General features: G+C 36.5%; 1 protein-coding gene across 1 annotated transcript in view; it reads left to right on the plus strand.

Annotated features, from left to right (window-relative positions):
- The window catches only part of LOC149843943 (histidine acid phosphatase family protein), an 81,459-nt gene that overhangs the window by 13,386 nt on the left and 46,960 nt on the right, over nt 1-21,113 (plus strand). Inside the window, exons 4-6 of the mRNA XM_090000189.1 lie at nt 301-459; nt 6,568-6,708; nt 6,823-6,879. Coding sequence (XP_089856315.1) covers nt 301-459; nt 6,568-6,708; nt 6,823-6,879 — 357 coding nt within the window. The remainder of the gene's footprint in view (nt 1-300; nt 460-6,567; nt 6,709-6,822; nt 6,880-21,113) is intronic.

Genomic DNA, 21,113 nt, shown 5'->3' on the forward strand with positions numbered 1-21,113 from the left:
AATAATATATATATATATATATATATATTGCAGTTTACATTTTAACAATGCTATCAAGGGTAATGCATGGATTTTTTTTTATTCCTCATTTTTTTGTAAATGACTGTGTATGTGTTTCACAGTTCTGTACCCACACTCCTCCTTTTCTTGTGTGGTGTTTGCTTCTGAGAAGGAAGTTTGTTCTGAACACCTGAAAATAAATTATGTGTTTATCGTGCTTCTGTTTGTTCTCTGCAGATACTGGATTTTAGTTATTTTGTGACTAACTTGTTGATATCACCACTCTTAACTCCTTTATAGGTTCATCGAGCATCAGCCAGTGCAGTTGCGTTTGGAATGGGGTTCAGTGCTGGAAAAGGTACACTTGGACCTGGACAGCATCATGCCTTTTCTGTTATCAGCGAGAGTCGTGCAAGTGATATATGCCTTCGATTTTATGATACCTGCCAAACCTACAAGGTAAAACCATAAATTGCTTCCTTATCTTCTGATGACTCTTAAAATTGCATATTTGCAATGTAAGAAAATAAAAGAAGATGAAGACATCTTTGAATTTCAAAATTTCATGAGAAACATTTTGTGAACCATTTCTTCTGGGCCCACACATATCTAAGGTTGGTTTATGTGTGGTAACAAGCTGTCACCATCACAAGGAGAATTGCTTATTCAGTGGGTAAAAATGTGTGTATTTTTTATTTTCCTAATGTTTCTACCTGTTCTTTTCCTTCAGAGAATTTTGTCGAGTAGTGAGCCATCAGGGAGAGTGAAAACATTTGCTTCATCAGTGGCCTTTGTGTATGTACAATCATCTGAAGAGATGGGATTTGGTCAGAACCCAAAGCAGTAGAATAAATCCTAGGTTTCTGCCGGTATATGATCATAATCACTGATTAGAATTGATCTTGAGGGATCACATCTTAATAATTGTATATATGCATGTATGTTTAGTGTTTACTAATTCTTGATCTCGGCCAGTAGTTTCTCAGCAGTAGGAACTCTGCTGGTGCTTGGTAAGGTCTCTTCATAAATCTAGTCCAGCTTGTGTCCAACCTGTTGACAACCTTTAGGGGGCATTTGTTTCACACTCTTTTCATATGAAAGAGCTTGTTTTCATATGAAAAGGGTCAGTTTCTCACCTTTGTCAAACAAACACACCTATCATGGGACCCACAGTCAAACGGAAGTGAGTTTCCCTTTGAGCATTACTTTGATGCAAAAATTGTTTCATATCTGCCCCCTGGGGAATGATTTTGACGTGAAACTTGCATCCACGGGAGCCCTGGTGCCTCCTCTCTTGAGCCATCACCTTGCCTTGCCGTGCGCTGGTTCACCATCATTTTCCATTCTGGTGCATTCCTTCTTCTACCATGTGCACACTACAGAACATAAGATAATCTCTCTCTCTCTCTCTCTAGGTTTACAGAAAACCCCACCCACTTTTCTATTGGGGTTGCAGAAAACCCCTCTTCCTCTTGCTATTGAGGTCTTTTGGATTGCAGACAAAATATCTTCTTCCCTATTAAGTTTCAGCTCTCTCTCTCCAACATGTTCAAGGAGAGAGTCTAATGGAGTGGGTGCAGAAGGCAAGGGACTTGGGGATGAACAGCCAATAACAGAATTGGGAGATGACCATGCTAGAAGGACTGAAGGAGAAAGGCGGCCTACTGTTTTATTTTGGGTGTTTAATGCCATACAGAAACTGTTTGGTATGTCCATGAGAAATTCTCACTCACATTTCCCACGTGAAGCAAACAAATATTTGGGACTCCAATTCACTTTCCCACGTTATACAAACACATCTAGAAATACTCTTTCATATAAAAGATCTTTCATATTATTTAACTTTCTTGTTAGAAATGGATATCACAAGATATATGTTTCTCTTTCTCATGCCTGAAACAAACACCCCCTTATGGAATTCAACCTTTCATATCAGACAAATCACCATTAAAAAGGAAAATCAGAAACTAATAATTAGTTAATGCATATACATTTTCAAGAAGAAAGACAACAACAACAACAACAACTACGCCTTCATCCCAAAACAATTGAGGTCGGCGATATGAACCAAAAAAGAAAATCATTCTGGGTCCTCCACATGAATCCTTCTCCTCCAATCATTTCTATCCAATGCCATGTCCTCGGTGAGGTTCAAAGCATTCATATCCTTTCCTATCATCTCCATCTAAGTCTTCTTAGGCCTACCTCGACCTCTTTTGACTAATATATTTTTCCATTTGTCCATCCTTCTAACTGGAGCATCATTAGGCCTTCGCCGAATATGTCCAAACCACCGTAAACGATTTTCTCTTATCTTATTTTCAATGGATGCAACGCCTACCTTCTTACGTATCTCCTCGTTTCGAATCTTATCTTTTATTGTATTTCCACACATCCATCGAAGCATACACATCTCAGCTACACTCATTTTTTGAATATGATGTCTCTTGGCAGCCCAGCATTCCGTACCATATAATAAAGCGGGCCTAATTGTCGTCCTATAAAACTTTCCGTTCAACTGCAATGGCATTCTACGATCGCACAACACTCCATTTGTACTTTTCCATTTTATCCACCCAACCTTTATCCTATGATTTACATCTCCATCAATTTCTCCATCATTTCGAAGGATAGATCCCAAATATTTGAAACAGTCATCCACCGATATTTCTTGCTCGCCAAGCTTCACTACACTCTCATCACTACTGCGTTGCTTACTAAACCGACATTCCATATATTCTGTCTTACTCTTACTCAACGCAAAACCTCTTGCTTTCAATGTATGTCTCCATAATTCTAACTTAGCATTAACCCCAACTCTAGTCTCATCAATCAAAATAATATCATAAGCAAACAACATACACCACGCCACATTTTCTTGAATTGATCTCGTAAGCTCATCCATCACTATAGCAAATAGGAAAGGGCTTAAAGCAAATCCTTGATGTAACCCAACCGTTATAGGAAAATTGGTTGTCACCCCTCCACAAGTGCGGACATTGGTTACTATTTCATACATATCTTTAATTATACTAATGTACTTGAGAGAAACACCTTTCTTCATCATTGTCAACGTCCCTAGGTACTCTATCGTATGCCTTCTCCAAATCAATAAAAACCATATGCAAATCTTTGTTCCTCTCTCTATTTCTCTCAATAAGTTGTCTAAGAAGATGCATAACTTCTATAGTTGATCTTCTAGGCATAAAACTATCTCCTATATCATGATAACCTTCCTCAACCTAGACTCAATCACCCTCTCCCAAAGTTTCATAGTATGACTCATGAGTTTTATTCCACGATAGTTTGTGCAATCTTGTATATCACCCTTATTCTTATATAGAGGCACCAAAGTACTCTTCTTCCACTCATTAGGCATCTTATTTGTCCGCCAAATCTTGTTAAAAAGATTTGTCAACCATTCTAAACCATTCTCACCCAAGCATTTCCAAGCCTCGATAGGTATACCATCTGGTCCAACTGACTTTCTTGATTTCATTTTCTTTAAAGCCTCTGCAATTTCTTTCTTTTGAATCTTGCGCATGAAGTCAATGATGATTTAATACTTAATGAAATAGCTATAGAAATAATTAATGGCTGTATAAACCAGAGTTATCGGAAGCGCCTAGGTGCATGGGGAAGCGCGAAATGTCGCGCTTCTGAAATGTACAGGGAAGCATGCCTTTTTTTGGGAAGCGCGCTTCCCATAAATGGGAAGCACGCTTCCCCCCACGCTTCCCCATTTTTTTATTTTATTTATTTATTTATTTTTGTAATTTTATTTTTTCACTTCCCCCTCGCTTCCGGTTCACTTCCTAGGTTGGTTCCGGTTCTCTTCCTAGGTCGCTTCCGAGACGGTTCGTAATTTTCTTCTAAGTCATCCCACGCTTCCCGCTTCCTAAAATTTTGAAAGTGCCTCGCTTCCTGCTCCCGCTTCCCGTATCGCTTCACGCTCCCGCTTCCTCGACTGGTAACTCTGGTATAAACACCATTAAGCAAAAATAAAAATCAGTGGATAGCAATTCATACTTATATATATATATATATATATATATATGTGTGTGTGTGTGTGTGTGTGTGTGTCCAATGAAGGTCACAGTTTGATGCTTACAGCGCCTGCAAGTAATGGAATGTTCATTAATCTGTTACCTCAATTCATACATGAAAATACTAAAATAATAAGCAGTAAAAGTGAAAAGTGTTTCTATTCCCATTGTGCTTCCAATTTATATGTAAAATGTATTCATTAATCTGTTACCTCAATTCATACATGAAAATACTAAAATAATCAGCAGTAAAAGTGAAAAGTGTTTCTATTCCCATTGTGCTTCCATTTATATGTAAAATGTAATGAAACAAGCTTTTAATGCTCTAGGCTTAGGTTGACCAGCCCTTATGATGCTGCAGTTACAACCTTCAACTTTGTTTGAAGACATTCCTGAAAGCAAATGGCCCCTGCCTGCAGGAATGTAACGAGAGGGAAGCTTGGAGATATTGCTTGAATGCATTTTTTCTCATGCTTCTTATTTGACTTCTGAGTACTAGTGATGTAAGTTGTTCTCGTACACACAAACATACACACACAAATATATGTATATGTATGTGTATATCTATGTATATGTGTATACTGTATTGTAAGCTTGAGTATGCCCTGAACGGCTGAACACAATACGGTATCATTTTCAAGTAACATTCAGTGCCATATTGGCAAAACACTAGTAGGATGGTTCTCATCTTTGATGGATAGGATGACACTACTCTGCTGGTTTCTGCCAATCCAATGCTGGAAAGTGAGCTGAAAGAAAAAGGGTTTTGTTTGCTCAACAAGGTCTAAAATGGCGCCAAGCCTTGATACTAATTAATGGTTGCTAAGAAAAACATGCTAACCCTAGTTTTCATCCACAATAAAGCTCGCTGTAGTAATGCTTGACAACAAAGTTGTTGCTTGGCTAGAAAATGTGATGTTGGGATGTGTTGGAGTGTGGGAACCATGATTTGGTGTGTCTCCCTTCTTGTATGATTTATTTTTCCATGCTTGACGAGCTACGTGTTGCACGTTTCACAAAGCTTGCATTGAAGCGAACTGCTATTGGCAAAATGTAAAGATGTTGACTATTGTTGGGGGCCCAACATCTCTCATGCTCTTGGTTAATCATTTGCTTTTTCACTTCACTGTTCCCATTTTGCCCTTATTAACAGTGGATTAGGTAACAGAACTTTAGGTACATTTAGCTGGGCACAGTTGGATATTTGAGAGGAAAATAAATACATGATAATATGAAGATTAGAGATGATCCCACCAAGTTCTTTCCATGCTTTATACGACCTTGATATTTGTGCTCTTGATGAGAAACCCAGTGAGAAACTGACTGGATTGGTCCTGACAGATAGAACTAGGAATGATGACAACATGGATGGCGGTTCTGTATTAGTTAATCTTCTAATAATAGTAAAATAAATTTGGGTACAAGCAGCCTCTGAATGATAAAATATTAAAATGTGCTGATAATTATTGACAAGTTGTTCTTGTGTAGTGAGATGTTGTAACCTTGCTTTATTTGATTTAAAATTTTAAACAAATTTTAGGTCTTAACATGATTTTCTTTCAATTATTTTCTGTACCTTAAGCAATGGTTGATGAATTACAAAGTTCTGTAAGATATTCCATTGCAATATTTTGTTTACCTTTCCTAAGAAACAGAATGAAAATCTATATGTGGTTCTTAACCTTCAACTTCTGAAATACTCAAAAACCAACATGGGTTCTCATGATCCATCCCATACTTCTTCATGATGTTCATTTATGAAATCATGTAAAAATATGAAAGAATTCTTGATAAATGTATAAGCTAGGGCTGTGACTTTGAGAGGACTTAGTTAAAATAATGTCACCGGTATCCCTGATATATTGAAAATATCGCGATAATATTGGCGATATCAAGTCGGCCGGTATTATCTGCAATATGTGGTGATATTTACATAATATCGCCATTACTCAAGATATCACAATTATTTTGGAAAAAAACTCACTTTTTTATATTTTAAGCATATATTTTCTATTTTTTGATTTCTTTTATATTTTAAAAACCTTTTAAAACTTGTTTCTTTATGTTCATGCAAGAAAAATCATGCAAGACTTATTTCCTTATGTTTTTTATTATTTATATTTTTTCAGTATTATTAAACTTCCGAGATTTTGCTGAGAATTTTCCGAGAAAAGCTAACTATGGAAAATCTCTCTTAGAAAAACCTTCACCAAGAAAATATCTTGAACTAAGTAGGTGACTATGGTTAAAATGTCTGGTCTTCAACTTTTTGTTTCTGGAAGTTCGTTAACAATTTTAGTCGATTTTGTTTTTTCTTATAAAATTGGTGTGGTGGATATATTTCAAACATCTTATTCCATTTCTTGGTCATTCTTCTTTCTCTTGTCTTTTCTCTGACCTTGGACTGGCAGCTACATAGAGTTAAAAAATCAATCACGACATATAGATGATAAACATGCTTCTTTCGTTGATCTTTTAGTGGTCCTTTGTTCTATTGATTTCCCCTCTTTCTGTTTTCTAGGATTACAGGATAAGTCAACAGCCTGCTGTGGAGAAGATGAAAGAGCCAATCCTTTATGAAATTTCTTCTGCATTGGCTAACCGATATTCACTAAACTTTACCACAGCTGATGTTGCTTCCCTGTGGTTCCTTTGCAAACAGGCAAGATTACATCCCCATTCATGCATTATGCATACCATTTATGATTCGTGGCTCTTAGAAAATTAACCTTGTTTATTTGACCGTCCTATATGTTAATTGTTTTTGGTTATGCAGGAAGCTTCTTTACTTGACATAACTGATCAAGCCTGTGCTCTTTTCAACCATACAGAGGTAAGCTATTGCTAGTTATTTGAAAGACGTGAAGTAAAAAAAATGCTTGATTTGAATGCATATTGAACTTCACCTTGACGGGACGGCTTAAAAAGAAAAAAAATCACCTTATGTTATATGGTGCAAAATAGTCATACTAACTTGCAACTGTTTGACCAAAACTGGTTGATCTGAGATCCACCAGTGATTAAACTTTCTTAGTTCATATTGCATGCGACTTTTGCATAAATTATATAATACATGATGTTATTGCAATTATCTTTCTTGGAGGACTGAGTGAACATGAGGGAGATTTTGACAAAGGGTTCCAATGTTTCTGCATTCCCATATCATGTTCACAGATTGAGGAGGGGAAGCTATCATGGCAGAGGTGTGCAATGGAGCTGCCAGGGAACATAGAGGAGATGGGGCCAATCATCTAGGTGATGAAAGTCTTACCTTAGCAGAGATTGATATTCTTAGAAAGGAGTTTTCATGGTCTACATTCTCAGGATTGTAGGAGGTTGAATACCATCTTGATATAGGATGCTTTAGAAGTTGTCACTAAGGACAAGGAGGCTTTCCAAAGGTTGACGGTGTAGGAGAAGGCAGGAGCCTTGCAGGGCTTATACAAGGTTTGAGAGGATGTTTTGGAAGCTTCACTCAGGTGTTTGATGACTCAATCATGGTTTTCAAAGGATTTATACCCTGTCTAGAGGTTGGCATGTGAGAGACTTGAAGGGACCAAAGTTTAAGGGAGACCACCCATTCGAAATGGGTAATAAGCCAAGATAGTTGACAGAAGGTGCTTTCTTTCATGATAAGTGGATTCAGCTCATTTGGGAACAAGGGGTGAGAACTTACCAAAAAAAGTGATTGGTGGTGTCAATGCTATGCTCAAGTTTAAGAAACGCTGTTAATTATTTCTAAAAAACAATCCAAATCTTATTGTATGTAGGCCTATGTAGTCAAAATCGGCAACTAGGTGTCTACTCGCCTTAGGCATCGGGTCAACTTCCTAGTTTAGGGCATTTAGGCGCCTTGGACTTAAAAGGTCCTAATTAGTTCAACTAGTCCTCACTTAGGCCACCTAAGTGCCGACTAGGTGTTGGCTAGTCCCCATCTAGGGCCAAACTTGTCTTCTTTTTACCATCTATATGCACATATATAATATATGTTTTTTCATATTAGTATATTTATTTCTATACAAACTGTATTTTTTTAGATGTATATCTAGTATCTACTATTTTTCTTGAGATATATAAATATATATTCTCAGTTTTTTTTGTTCAGATATATGTATATATAGGTTCTCTCTCTCTCTATATATTATGTATGTGTGTTTGTGTGTGCACATGTGCATTTTTAGATTCTATTAGGTCTTATACAAATATATGTTATTGTAAATTTCTATATTTTCTTAAATCTTTTTTTTTGGGTTCTGACGAGGTCGACTGGTCCTGCCTAGGCCTTTTCGACATCTGCCACCTGGTCACTGACTAGCGCTTTTGACTACAATGTAGGCAACTGTGCAATTCCAATGTAGTTATATTTCGTCTTATAGCAGCCTAAATCATGTTATTCAAACATCAAGTTCCAATGTTTAAGGGGAATTGGGCAAAGATTGTCATGTCCTTACAAGGGATTAAGGGGCAATCCATGACAACTGCAAGTTGAGCTTAAAGATGTCTAACTATCTGGTTTTTGCCCCATTCTCCATCTGTGTCGACTTGTTGAAGATACGTGTCCTTTTCCAAATAGCCCAATGCACTTGGTATGCCAGTAGAAGCATGTTATAAGGTTTCATTAGTCGAAAACTCAGTCTTGACTCCTTTCATGTTGAAGGTATCAAGAAAATAGCGTAAAGAAAAAGAGAGAACAAGAAGTGAGGATGAACTCAAAGAAACTTCATTAACAATAAAGTACCAAGACTACAACATATTGTAAAGATTCAAGGAGGCTTCAATCACAAACCAAAAAGTCCACCAATCTTAACTTGAGTAGATAACAACAAAAAGTGTTCTCTAAGGAACACACTTACAAAACCCACATAGGGAACCTCAAAAGTGTTCTAAGAGAACACACTCACAAACCCCACAAAGGGGATACACAATAAAGCACAATATAAAAAATATATTTTATTTAATGGAATGAGTGCGCAAATCATAATCTTACAAAAGGGATAACACCCTTGTTTATACAGAGTTATCGGAAGCTTCTTAGGTAGGTGGGAAGCTCACTTCCCGGAAACTCGCTTCGGAAGCGCGATACTCCTCGCTTCCGAAACTTCATGGGAAGCTCGATTCCCCCACGCTTCTTCTATGCATACTATATACTTTTCTCACGTTTCTTTTCATCTTGTTCATGTATTTTCTCTCACGCTTTCACTCACTTTCCATGTACTTTCTTTAAATTGGTAACCATCATTGTTAGATTTTAACAAAAATTTAACTCTTTTACAGAAAAATCATGAAATATAAGAATGATCAATTTTATTTTAGTTTTTATTTGTTTCTTGTTTGATTCCATATTGCTTCATTTTTTATTCATATTTCACTTTTAAATTGAAACTTCTCTTCCCGCTTCATATAAATTTTAAAATGCCTCGCTTCTTGCTTCCGCTTCCCGTATTGTTTCTCGCTTTCGCTTCCTAGTTTGGCAACCTTGGTTTATACACAAAAAAAGAGGAGAGAGTTTTAGAAAAGAGAGAAAGAGAGAGCAATACAAAGTGGGAGAGAAGCTCCCAACGACTAAAAATTCTAGCCGTTGGGAGCAGTCAAACTGGTTTGACTTGCTCCAACAACTAGAATTTCTAGCCGTTGGGAACAAAATCAAATCAGTTTGACTCTCCCAATAGTATATATTATATATATATATTATATATAATAATATATTTTACAAAAAGAGGTATATACATATAGTATGTATATAAAAGTATACATATGTATACATGTACATATACATATATATAATACCATATATATATATATATGTACAATTTAACACCCCCCTCAAACTTATGGTAGGATAATCAAAAGGTTGCCTAAAAGGAAGTGAAGCCCAGGAGCAAAGAAAGGTTTGGTAAAAAAAGTCCACCAAATAGTACTCTGATGTGACATAAGGCAGATCAATGGCTCTTTGAAGATATTCCTCTCAAACATAATGGGCAATCCATATCGATGTGCTTCGTTCTTTCGTGAAAAGTGTTGTTGTTGGCAATAAATATATCACTCTTGTTGTCGCAACACATCTTTAAAGCTCCTAAAATCTTGATTTCCATATCAGCCATTAGTTTTCTCAACCACACCACCTCCATTGTGGTACTAGCTATGCCTCGGTACTCAATTTCAGTTAAGGAAATAGAGACCTTCTGTTGCTTTTTGCACTTGCATGAGATCAATGATTTACCTAAGAAAACACAAAAACCTGTGGTTGAGTGTCCATTATTAGGATTACCACCACAATCTGCATGTGTATATGCAAGTAAATCTAATGCAAAAGAGGAAGACATAAACAAGCCTCTATAAATAAAATTTTTAAGATATCTAATACTACGCAAAACAACTCTCATGTGGACATATGTGGGAGCATACTGAAACTGACTAGCTGTGTGTACAACGTGTGCTATATCAGGTTTTGTAATAGTCAAGTAAGAAAGAACTCCAATAAACTGTCTATAAGGAGTTGGATCATCTAGAGGCTCCCCTTCATCAATTTTCATCTTGACATTTGTTACTTCTGGTGTGTCAACCTTCTTATCATATGATATTCTAGACCTGACAATAATATTAGAAACAAACTTAGACTGAGATAATAAATACCCTCTAGGGGAATAAGTAACTTCTATTCCTAAAAAGTAACGTAAAAAACCCAATAAGTCATTTCAAAACTAGTTTTAAGAATATTTTTAATATATTGAACTCCATATGTATCTACTTCAGTGTTTATCATATCATCAACATAAAGAAGCATAATGACAATACCTGCATCAGAATTCTTAACAAACAGTGTCAGTCACACATGATCTAAAGCCAATATTAAGCATAACATTGCTAAATCTATCATACCAAGCTTTGAGAGCTTGCTTCAAACCATATAATGCCTTATGCAGGCGAAGAGTCTTGCCTTGAGGAAGACTCATACCGGGGGTGCTTCTTGTTAAATTATGTAATCAAATCATGTAATGTTATATATATTATATATATATATATATAAAGTAATACATATACATATATTAATATATATGTATATGTATCTACTTATTATATATAAAATATATATTTCTATTATTTAGCCATAGGGGTAGTTTAGTCTTTTTCTCATTTTTGCGCATATTCATTTCTTGAATATGTATTGTATTTTTTTCTTTTTTTTCTCTTTTTTCTTTTTTTACCCTTTGTACTTTGTACCTTGGGGGGCTCACCACTAGTCGTTGGGCCCTTCCAACGATCACATTTGTTCGTAGTATCTTGTTAGAGATACTTTCACATGGTATCAGAGCCTCGTTTGAAGAAGGATGATCGTGTGTTTCTTCTCTTTTGAAGTGCCTCAAACAACGTGCCTTCAAGCTATTGGAGTTTGAAGTGGATAATTTCCTTCGGGCAATATTTTAGAAGCTTCTTTTGTCAAGAAAGAGTTGAAAAGCCTTTAAGGTACGTATTGTTTTTCATAATCTCTCATCTGTAATGAGTGAAAAAGACTCCCATTTCTCTCTTGGGTTCAAACTCAATGGGTCCAACTATCATGTTTGGGCCGGTAACATGAAAGCTCACGTCAAAGGAAAAGGGCTTTGGGGCTATGTCCAAGTCTCAATTTCCGAACCGGAACCCACAATAACTTTAATAGAAGGAGGAGAGATAAAAATTCTTGAAGGAGATGAAAGAACCAAGGCCCTTGAAGAATATACGAAAAAGCATGAAGAATGAGAAATGAGGAATTTTAAAATCCTCTCTTGGATATTTTCATCTATAGAAACGAGAATCAATGCAAATATCATAAAGTTCAAGAAGGCTTCTCAAGCATGGGAATATCTTGAGAAGATGTATACCTCGAGGGATTTATCCCATAAATACTATCTCCAAAAGATGGCGCTAACGCTTCAACAAGGAGAAATGTCTATTAGAGAGTACTTTGCCGAGCTCTCTTGTATTTGGGATGAGCTTGCTATGCTCAAACCCAAATGGAGTGGTGAAGCCATAGAGCTTCGTCACAAACAATTGGAAGAAGATAGATTTTTTAATTTTTTGAATGAGCTTAGGCCCGAATTCAAACAAATCCGATCTTCTATTTTATCCACTTTTTCTTCTTTCCCTCTTGAAGATGCATTAACTAAGTTAAGTGGGGAAGAAACTCGGATGAGTATAAGCAAGAATACCCCAAGTGTATTAGCCACACCTTCAAATAATGAAGATAATGAAGGTGTAAATGCCGTTTCAAGACCGGGAAACAACTTAAAGACATACAAGTCTCCTCATTTCAAAAACCAAAATCCAAGTGGACAAGGTGGAAGGAGGGACTATAGCAAGCTTACTTGCTACTTTTGTAAGGAACCGGGGCACATCAAACCCATGTGTCCAAAGTTAAAAAAGCTTCTTGCCATGGCCACTACATCTTAAGAAGGCCCATCATCTTCAAATGAAGCCCTCTCTCTTCAACAAATCGTAGATGCTCTTCAACCCCTTCTAAAAGGGGCCACTTTCGGTACGGCCATGTCAACCTCCTCTCCCCCCGGTAAGACTTCTTGGCTTTTGGATTCGGGTGCTTCTTTTCATATGACTCCAAGTTTTAATTCTTTTTTTGAGTATACCAAAAATCCCCTTCCATCCTTTGTTTCAACCGCGGATGGAACGTCTCTTGAAGTAAAAGGAATGAGTAACTTTGAAAAACAAGGATTCTTTATTCCAAAAATTAGATTCATACCCAAATTAAACTTAAATTTACTTTTCATTTATCAACTCTCAGATCATGGGTGTGATATAAAATTCTCATCTAACAAATGTTGGATACAGGATTGTCAGTCCGGAAGATTGATTGGGGAAGGCTATAGGAAGGGTGATCTTTACTATGTCGATTTCCTTCAAGTTCCAAAGAATCCTTTTTGTAATGTTGTCCAAAAAGATATTAATGTATGGCACAAAAGACTTGGACATCCAAACATTGTAAAAAATTTTCATTTGCCTTTTGTCAAAAGTTTATGCAAAAGTGATTTCACTTATAATGATTGTATACTTGGGAAAATGAAAAAATTACCTTTCTTTCAAAGATCTATGTTTATAACTAGACCGTTTGAAATTGTCCATTTTGATGTATGGGGTCCGACACCAGTTTTATCAAAAGGTGGATTCACTTATTATGTTATTTTTGTTGACGATTATACGAGATATTGTTGGATTTATTTTCTTAAACACAAATATGAAGTTTTTTTAATTTTTAAAACCTATCATATGATGATTAAGAATCAGTTTAATGGGAATCTCAAAATTTTTAGAACTGACTCAGGTGGAGAATACCTTTCAAATGATATTAAAAACTACCTTGAAAATTATGGTATTCTCCACCAAAGATTTTGTCCAAAAACCCCTCAACAAAACGAGTTAGCAGAAAAAAAACATAGACATATAATAGAGACAACCCGAACGTTGTTGGTCTCTCAAAACATCCTAAAAGGTTTTTGGGCTGAAGCTGCTCTTACATATGTTTATTTGATAAATCGGCTATCCTCTAAAAACTTGAACAATATCTTGCCTTTTGAAAAACTCTATACTAAAGAACCTCACTATAGTTGATTAAGAATATTTGGTTGTAAATGCTTTGTTCTTACTGATAAGAACGATAAACTCTCACCTAAAGCGATTCCCTGTGCTTTTCTTGGATATTCCGAAACCCATAAGGAGTTTCGTTGTTATGATATCAAGAATGATAAGTTGTATGTCTCCATAAATGTGAGTTTTTTGGAAAATGTTAATGGTTTTGAAAAAGGTGAATCCTGTGAAGATAACATGGATTATTCTTTCCTATTTGAAATGTTAGCTCATGATGATGACAATGAGGATAGTGATGATGTTTTTACTCCTAATGACATCAATGAAAATGAAGATAGTTCCCCTCCTCTTCCCTTGGTACCTCAACATAGTAATCAAGAAGATTTAAGAGAACCTATAACATATATTCATAGAGATAAAAGTAATTTCAGGAGTGCTATTGAAAAATACAGTGAACCTAGTAGTTCTAGTTCAACAAATGATGATCTACGAAAAACTGAGAGAAGTAGAAGAGTACCCTCTAGGTTTGTCTCATTTGATTCTTTTTCACCCAGATATAGGGCTTGTCTTAGCACTATTCACTCTTACTTTGAACCAAGAAATTTTGAGGTAGCTAAAAAATGTATAGAATGGCAAGAAGCTATGCAAAATAAACTCCCTGCTCTTAGGAAAGCAGAGACACAGGAATTCCAAACTCTACCTATTGGAAAAAAAAAACCATAGGCTGTCGTTGGGTATTTAAGGTTAAGACTAAGAGCGATGGATCTCTTGAGAGATACAAAGCTTGATTAGTTGCTAGAGGGTATAGTCAAGAGTATGAGATTTACTATGAAGAAACTTTTGCGCCCGTTGCTCGAATGGTAACTGTCTGATGTCTCATCTCTGCTGCTTCTATCAACAAATGGAACATCTATCAAATGGATGTTAAAAATGCTTTTCTGAATGGTGATTTGAATGAAGAGGTTTACATGGATGCTCCACCGGGAATGGAGATTCCCAAATAGAAGGTGCTTCGCCTTAGGAAAACCCTTTATGGCTTAAAACAAGCCCCTAAGGCTTGGTATGATAGGTTTAACTCTGTAATGATAGAAAATGATTTTTCATCTTGCTTTACTGATACTGCATTATTTGTTAAGAAATCTAATGTAGGGATTGCTATTTTACTTCTATATGTGGATGATATGCTTATAACTGGAAGTGATTCTAAAGGGTTTAGAAGCATAAAATCAATTTTAAAGGATAAGTTTGAAAGGTCTGACTTGAGTTTTCTAACTTATTTTTTGGGTATTAAAGTAGCTTACTCTCATAGAGGGTATTTTTTGTCTCAAACTAAGCTTGCGTCAGAGATTAGGTATTACTGATGATAAGGTTTGTGAAACTCCTGCTATAGTAGGAGCTAAAATGAAGATTGATGATGGTGTTCTTCTCTCCGATCCTACTCCCTACAGACAGCTTGTAGGATCGTTGATGTATCTGAGTATTACAAGACCAGATATCTCACATGCAGTTCATACAACAAGCCAATTTCAGCATGCACCAACCTCCGTTTACATGAGTGCGATTTTACAAGTCGTAAGATACATAAAAGACACTCTAAATAAGGGAGTTTTCTTATCCTCTTCCTTTGATTTAAAATTAATTGCATATACTGACTTTGATTGAGGAGGTGACTCAAATAACCGTCACTCCACCACTGGTTTTTGTGTGTTCTTAGGAGATTCGCTGATTTCATGGAGATGTAAAAAGCAGCAAAATGTGTCTCTATCATCAACTGAAGTCGAATATCATGCCATGACGACTACTATGAAAATTGTATGGATAGATTAGTTGCTGGAAGATATGAGGATCACAATAAAAGGGCCCACCAAGCTATGCTGTGACAACAAAAGTGCGATTTATATTGCTAAGAATCACACTTTCCATGAGCGGACCAAACACATAGAAATGAATTGCCATTATATTCGTGAGGCGTATCTCAAAGGAGTCATTGACCTTCCATATGTCACATCAGAATATCAGTTGGCGGATTTCTTCACTAAAGCTTTGTGTGCTCTGCGCTTCAACTTCCTTCTTAGCAAACTTTCAGTCATCCTGCCCTAAGTTTGAGGGGAGGTATTAAATTATGTAATCAAATCATGTAATGTTATATATATATTTTATATATATAGTAATACATATACATATATTAATATATATGTATCTACTTATTATATATACAAAATATATATTTCTATTATTTAGCCATAGGGGTAGTTTAGTCTTTTTCTCAATTTTGCGCATATTTATTTCTTGAATATGTATTGTATTTTTGCCTTTTTATTTTTGCCTTTTTTTCCTCTTTTTTCTTTTTTGTACCCTTTGTACTTTGTACCTTGGGGGGCCCACCACTAGTTGTTGGGCCCCTCCAACGGTCACATTTGTGACCGTTGGAGGGGCTCCAACGACTGTGGGAGCCCCTCCAAGGGTCTCTCGAAGCCCTATATAAAGGGCTCTCCATTGTATTTTTTAAGGCTTTGGGATTATAGCCCAAGCTTGTGTTAGTGGAACTTATGACTTTTGGGTTCATATTTGTGCATTTGTGAGTTTGTGTTATGCATTGTGTGCACAAGTGTTTCAAGCATTCTTGTTGGGCGTTTGTATATGCATTTATTTCCAAGAATATTGTAATATTGTTCGTAGTATCTTGTTGGAGATACTTTCACACTTCTATGTAAACTTCTTCTATAAGATTTCCATTTAAAAAGATGTTTTTAACATCCATTTGATATATGGACTGGTTTTTAATTGAAGTCACTATAATAAGAGTTCTAACCATGGTCACGTGGGCAACTAGTGAAAAGGTTTCTTTATAATCTGTGCCATATTCTTGCAAATATACCTTTGCAACTGACCTAACTTTATATCGCTTAAGAGTTCCATCACTCTTGGTTTTTATTTTGTATGCCCATCTACACCCTATGGATTTCTTTCTTGGTGAAAGATTTTGAATAGACCAAGTTTGAGCCATTTTCAAAGCTTCAAGTTCTACCCTCGTAGCTTTAATCCATTCAGGGTGTTCTTTAGCCTAAGCGTAAGATGAGAATTCTATGTATGATTGAATTAGGGCTATGCACTTTTGATATTTTGAAGAAAAGAAATCATAGAATACAAATTTTGATGGGATTTTTTGATATTCTAGATGATTTCCTAATTTGCAATTCATCTTTATGAAGGTTAAACAACTTTTCAAGTGCACATGAAGGATTTTGATTTCTCTGTCTAGAATATTGAATGCAAGTTGGATCATTGTGGGGGAAATTCATCAAGAGATTCAAAATCTCTAGATTCAATATCATTCTCTAAATCATGCTCGCAATCACAATAGTCAATATCTTGATTTGAAACAAGATCAAACAAAAAAGAGTACTCGGTTACTTCCTTAGGTTGATCCTTATCAAAGAATTTTTCTTTTTCCAAGAAAGTTACATTTTTTGAGATGTATAATTTTTTATTTTTAGAATCATAGTACCTATATCCTTTTTGGTTATTGGCATAACCAAAGAAGGCACGAGGAATAACTCTAGGAGAAAATTTGTCATTTTTATTGGTTAAAATAAAACATTTGCAACCAAAAATTCGTAATCTGGAATAATCAGGGGTGTGTTTAAAGAGTTTCTCAACCGGTGAGATAATTGTGCAAAGAAGAAGATGACATTTTGTTTATAAGATAAATAACAGTCAGGGCAACTTCTTCCCAAATTCCTTAGGCACGTAGCTAGCAATAAATAAAGTCTTTGAAGTTTGAATAATGTGCTGATGTTTTCTCTTAGCTAAGCCATTTTGTTGTGGTGTGTGTGAACAAGATCTTTGATGTTAGATGCCATGTTGGTGAAGATAATTTTTAAATTCACTTAACAAAATTTCTCTCCATGAATCAGTACGAAATATAGAAATATAATTTTCAAATCTATTCTTGACCATCTTATGAAAATGTTGAAAATGGGAAAACACTTCAGATTTATGCTTGAGAAAGTTAATCCAAGTATATCTAGTTAAGTCATCAACGAAAATAACATAATATGCATACCCACCTTTAGACACAACTGGTGCTACTGCTACCCCAAACATCCGAGTGAACCAACTCAAATGGTCTTAGATGAAATAAAAGTTCTATCTTTGAATGAGAAACTTTTTTTTTTCAAGTACACAATCTTCACAAGTGAAATCATTAATATTATAATTTTTTTCCAAGCTTGAAAAATATTGGATTTTAAATACACTAGGATGGCCTAATCTGCTACGCCACAAGTTTAAATCAATTTTTTGGATATTACAACAAAAAACTTCTTTCGGTATCTCCAAAAAATCCATATAGTAGAGACCTCCCTCTCTATGGCCTTGCCCAACCAACTTTCCTGACTAGCGATCCTGTACCAAACATTCATTTGAAGAGGAGACATTATAACCATAATCGGATATTTGGGACATAAATAAAATATTTAAATTTAATTTAAGAATGTATCTAATTTTTGGATCGAGAGATTTTTTGGAGTTTGAAATATTCTTTTCAAAACTTCATATTCCTTTGATTTTAAGAGGTGTACCATCGGTCGTAAAAACTTTTGACATGAGTTGTTATAACATTAAGATAAAATATTATAGTTTGGGGTCATGTGAAAAGATGCATCAAAATCAAGAAGCCAAGGAATCTGACCGGGGTCGGAATAAGATGATACCGCAAACTCCAACTGAGGAAGATGATCCTCTAAGAAGAGGTTGAAGGGATTCAACTAATTGAGCTAGAGATATGCTTGTTGAGAATAGGTGGTTCTTTGCTTAAGTTATTTTATATTAGAGGTTTTCTGAATTTTTGTCCTCATAAGGACTTACATGTAATTTCTCTTTTTGCCTCTCTATTTAATATAGAGAGAAGCCCTAATTAATCAGGTTAACGAGTTCTATTCTCACAGCCGTCTCTCTCTCTCTTCCTCTCTCTCTCTCTCTACCTAGGGTTCGGGTCATCACTTCTCTTCTTCAACATGGTATCAAAGCTAGCGATCTCAGGAGCGTGATCGATCTGATCTCAGGAGCGTGATCTACATCCTCGAGCGTGATCGATCTGATCTCAGGAGCGTGATCTACATCCTCGAACCAGGTGTGCATTATTTTTTTTAGATCTGATGACAGATCTGGCCTAGATTTGTTATCAGACCTAAAGAGCATAGTGGGAGTGAGCCCTCAGGTCAGGCAATCGTAATTTTTTTTCTCTTGAGCTTCACATGCCGTGACTTCTGGGTGTGGCAGCTGATAGCAGATCCTATCGTCGCCTGCCATGATGTGTTTATCGTGTCCCTATCGTGACTGTTTTGTCCTTTGAAGAAAGGAACTTCCTGTTGGTGGCTGTCGTGATTTACAACATCTGTAAATATGATTTCAGCGACTGCTGTCGTGAGTTCAGCATCTGCCGTGACCCTTCATGCTGTCGCCATTCTTTTTTTTTTGTCCTGATTACAACTGTCGTGACCCTTCATGTTGTCGTTATGATGTCGTGATTGTTTTTTCCATGCTGTCGTGATTAGTTTCAGCATCAGAAGCTCTGTAGTGGAAACAACAAGTTTTTTTTTCTGTTGTGTTGAAAATCATCATGTTTATGTGAAAGTTTTTTTTTTGAGGGAGGCTGATGCATGACTGTTATGTGTGTGGGCTGCTGTTCAAGATTCATGTGTGTGGGCTGTTGTCCACTACTGTCGTGAAAATTGCAGGCGTAATTCCTGTGGTACTGGGAAAATTCTTCTCTTGTGGCCTGCTGTTCCTTACTGTCATGGTTTCTTTTTGGTGAACAACTGCTAGGTTGCTTGAAATCTGTCCAGATTTTTTATCTCTGCTGAAACAGAAATATTTGGTTAGTATGGCTGAAACTTCAAAATGTGATTCCAAATTGGAACACATTGGAGAATATAAAGCATTTGCCAACCCCTTCTCGTATGGCTCTTCTGTAAGGTTGAATGAAACCAACTATGCCAGATGGTCTAGAACTTTTATGATGTCGGTATCTGGACATCGTCGAAAACATATTTTGTTGGAAGGCGAACCTACTGAGAAATTGGGAAAATATGTTACTTGGGATGAAGATAATGACATAGTTATGATCATGGATCATGAATAGTGTCGAACCCTATATTGCAGATGGATTGATCTACTATAATACAGCCAAACTGATGTGGGACAATCTTCGTGATACATATTCACAAGAAACGAATGTGAGTCGTATCCTGCAAGTCGAACATGAAATATATAATTTGCAATAGGGAGATCAGACCTTGGCCCAGTACTATGCCTCGGTCAAAGCTGCGTTTGAAAGACTTAATGCTCACATGCCCCTTTGTTGCTCGAAGCAAAAGGATCATCAAGAACAAACCATGGTTGCTCGTTTCCTTATAGGTCTTTCTTCAGATTTTTCGGTTGCAAAAGTTCAAATGTTGACTGGATCAGATGTTCCCACTCTTGCTGATGCTTACAATCGTCTGAGTAGACTTGCGATCTCTCTGCCCCAATCTCAGCCTGTGACTCAGTCATCTGCTCTTTTTGTCCCATCTAGTTATGGGCGTGGAAATATTCAGAATATCAGAGGACGAGGACGTGGACGTGGACGTGGTATGGGAGGCAGAGGAAAGCTTCAATGTACATTCTGTGGAAAATCTGGCCATTTAGAAGATCGTTGTTGGGATAAGCATGGTCAGCCAACCTCTTCTTCATCAAAGTCATATACTCCAAAAGCAAATGTTACTACTATCGAGGCAACAAATGTACAAGAGAATATCACTGCAAATGAAAGCAGTATCACCCTTAGTCGTGCCGAATATGATGAATTGATCGCTCTTCGACCTGTGAGTTCCACCCCTCCTGTAGCTGGTGTTGCCTATTCAACCGGAAATCATCTTCATCCGACCGACAGTAAGTGGGTTATTGACTCTGGTGCATCCAGACATTTGTGTGGAAATTCACGTGTTTTTTCAGATCTAAAGGATATTAAGGCTCAGCTTGGAGTCTCATTAGTCGATGGGAGTTCCTTCCCGGTTGTTGGTCAGGGAAATATTTCTATATCCTCCTCATTACAGTTGAAAAATGCTCTTCATGCTCCAAACTTTCCTCAAAGTTTACTTTCTGTTAGTTGCCTTATAAAAGAACAAAACTGTAGAGTAATATTTGATCCAATGGGTTGTCATTTTCAGGATTTGCTGACGGAGAAGAAGATTGGTGGAGGCTATGAAGAAAATGGAATTTACTACCTACATCATCCAATGGGTTCGGTTCATGCTGCAGTGGAACATTCCTTCAGTCCTGTTCAGTGGCATCGTCGTCTTGGTCATCCTTCATTGTCAAAGCTTCGGTCGGTATTTCCTCAGATTCCTTCCACCACATCATTTCAGTGTGAAGCATGTCAGTTGGGCAAGCATCATCGAAGTTCGTTCCCTTCGAGTCAGAGTCAGTCTAGTAATAAAGTTTTTGAACTTC

This window comes from Nuphar pumila, chromosome 3, assembly GCF_984573655.1.
Source record: "Nuphar pumila chromosome 3, dmNupPumi1.hap1.1, whole genome shotgun sequence".
In the NCBI taxonomy this organism is placed as follows: Eukaryota; Viridiplantae; Streptophyta; class Magnoliopsida; order Nymphaeales; family Nymphaeaceae; genus Nuphar; species Nuphar pumila.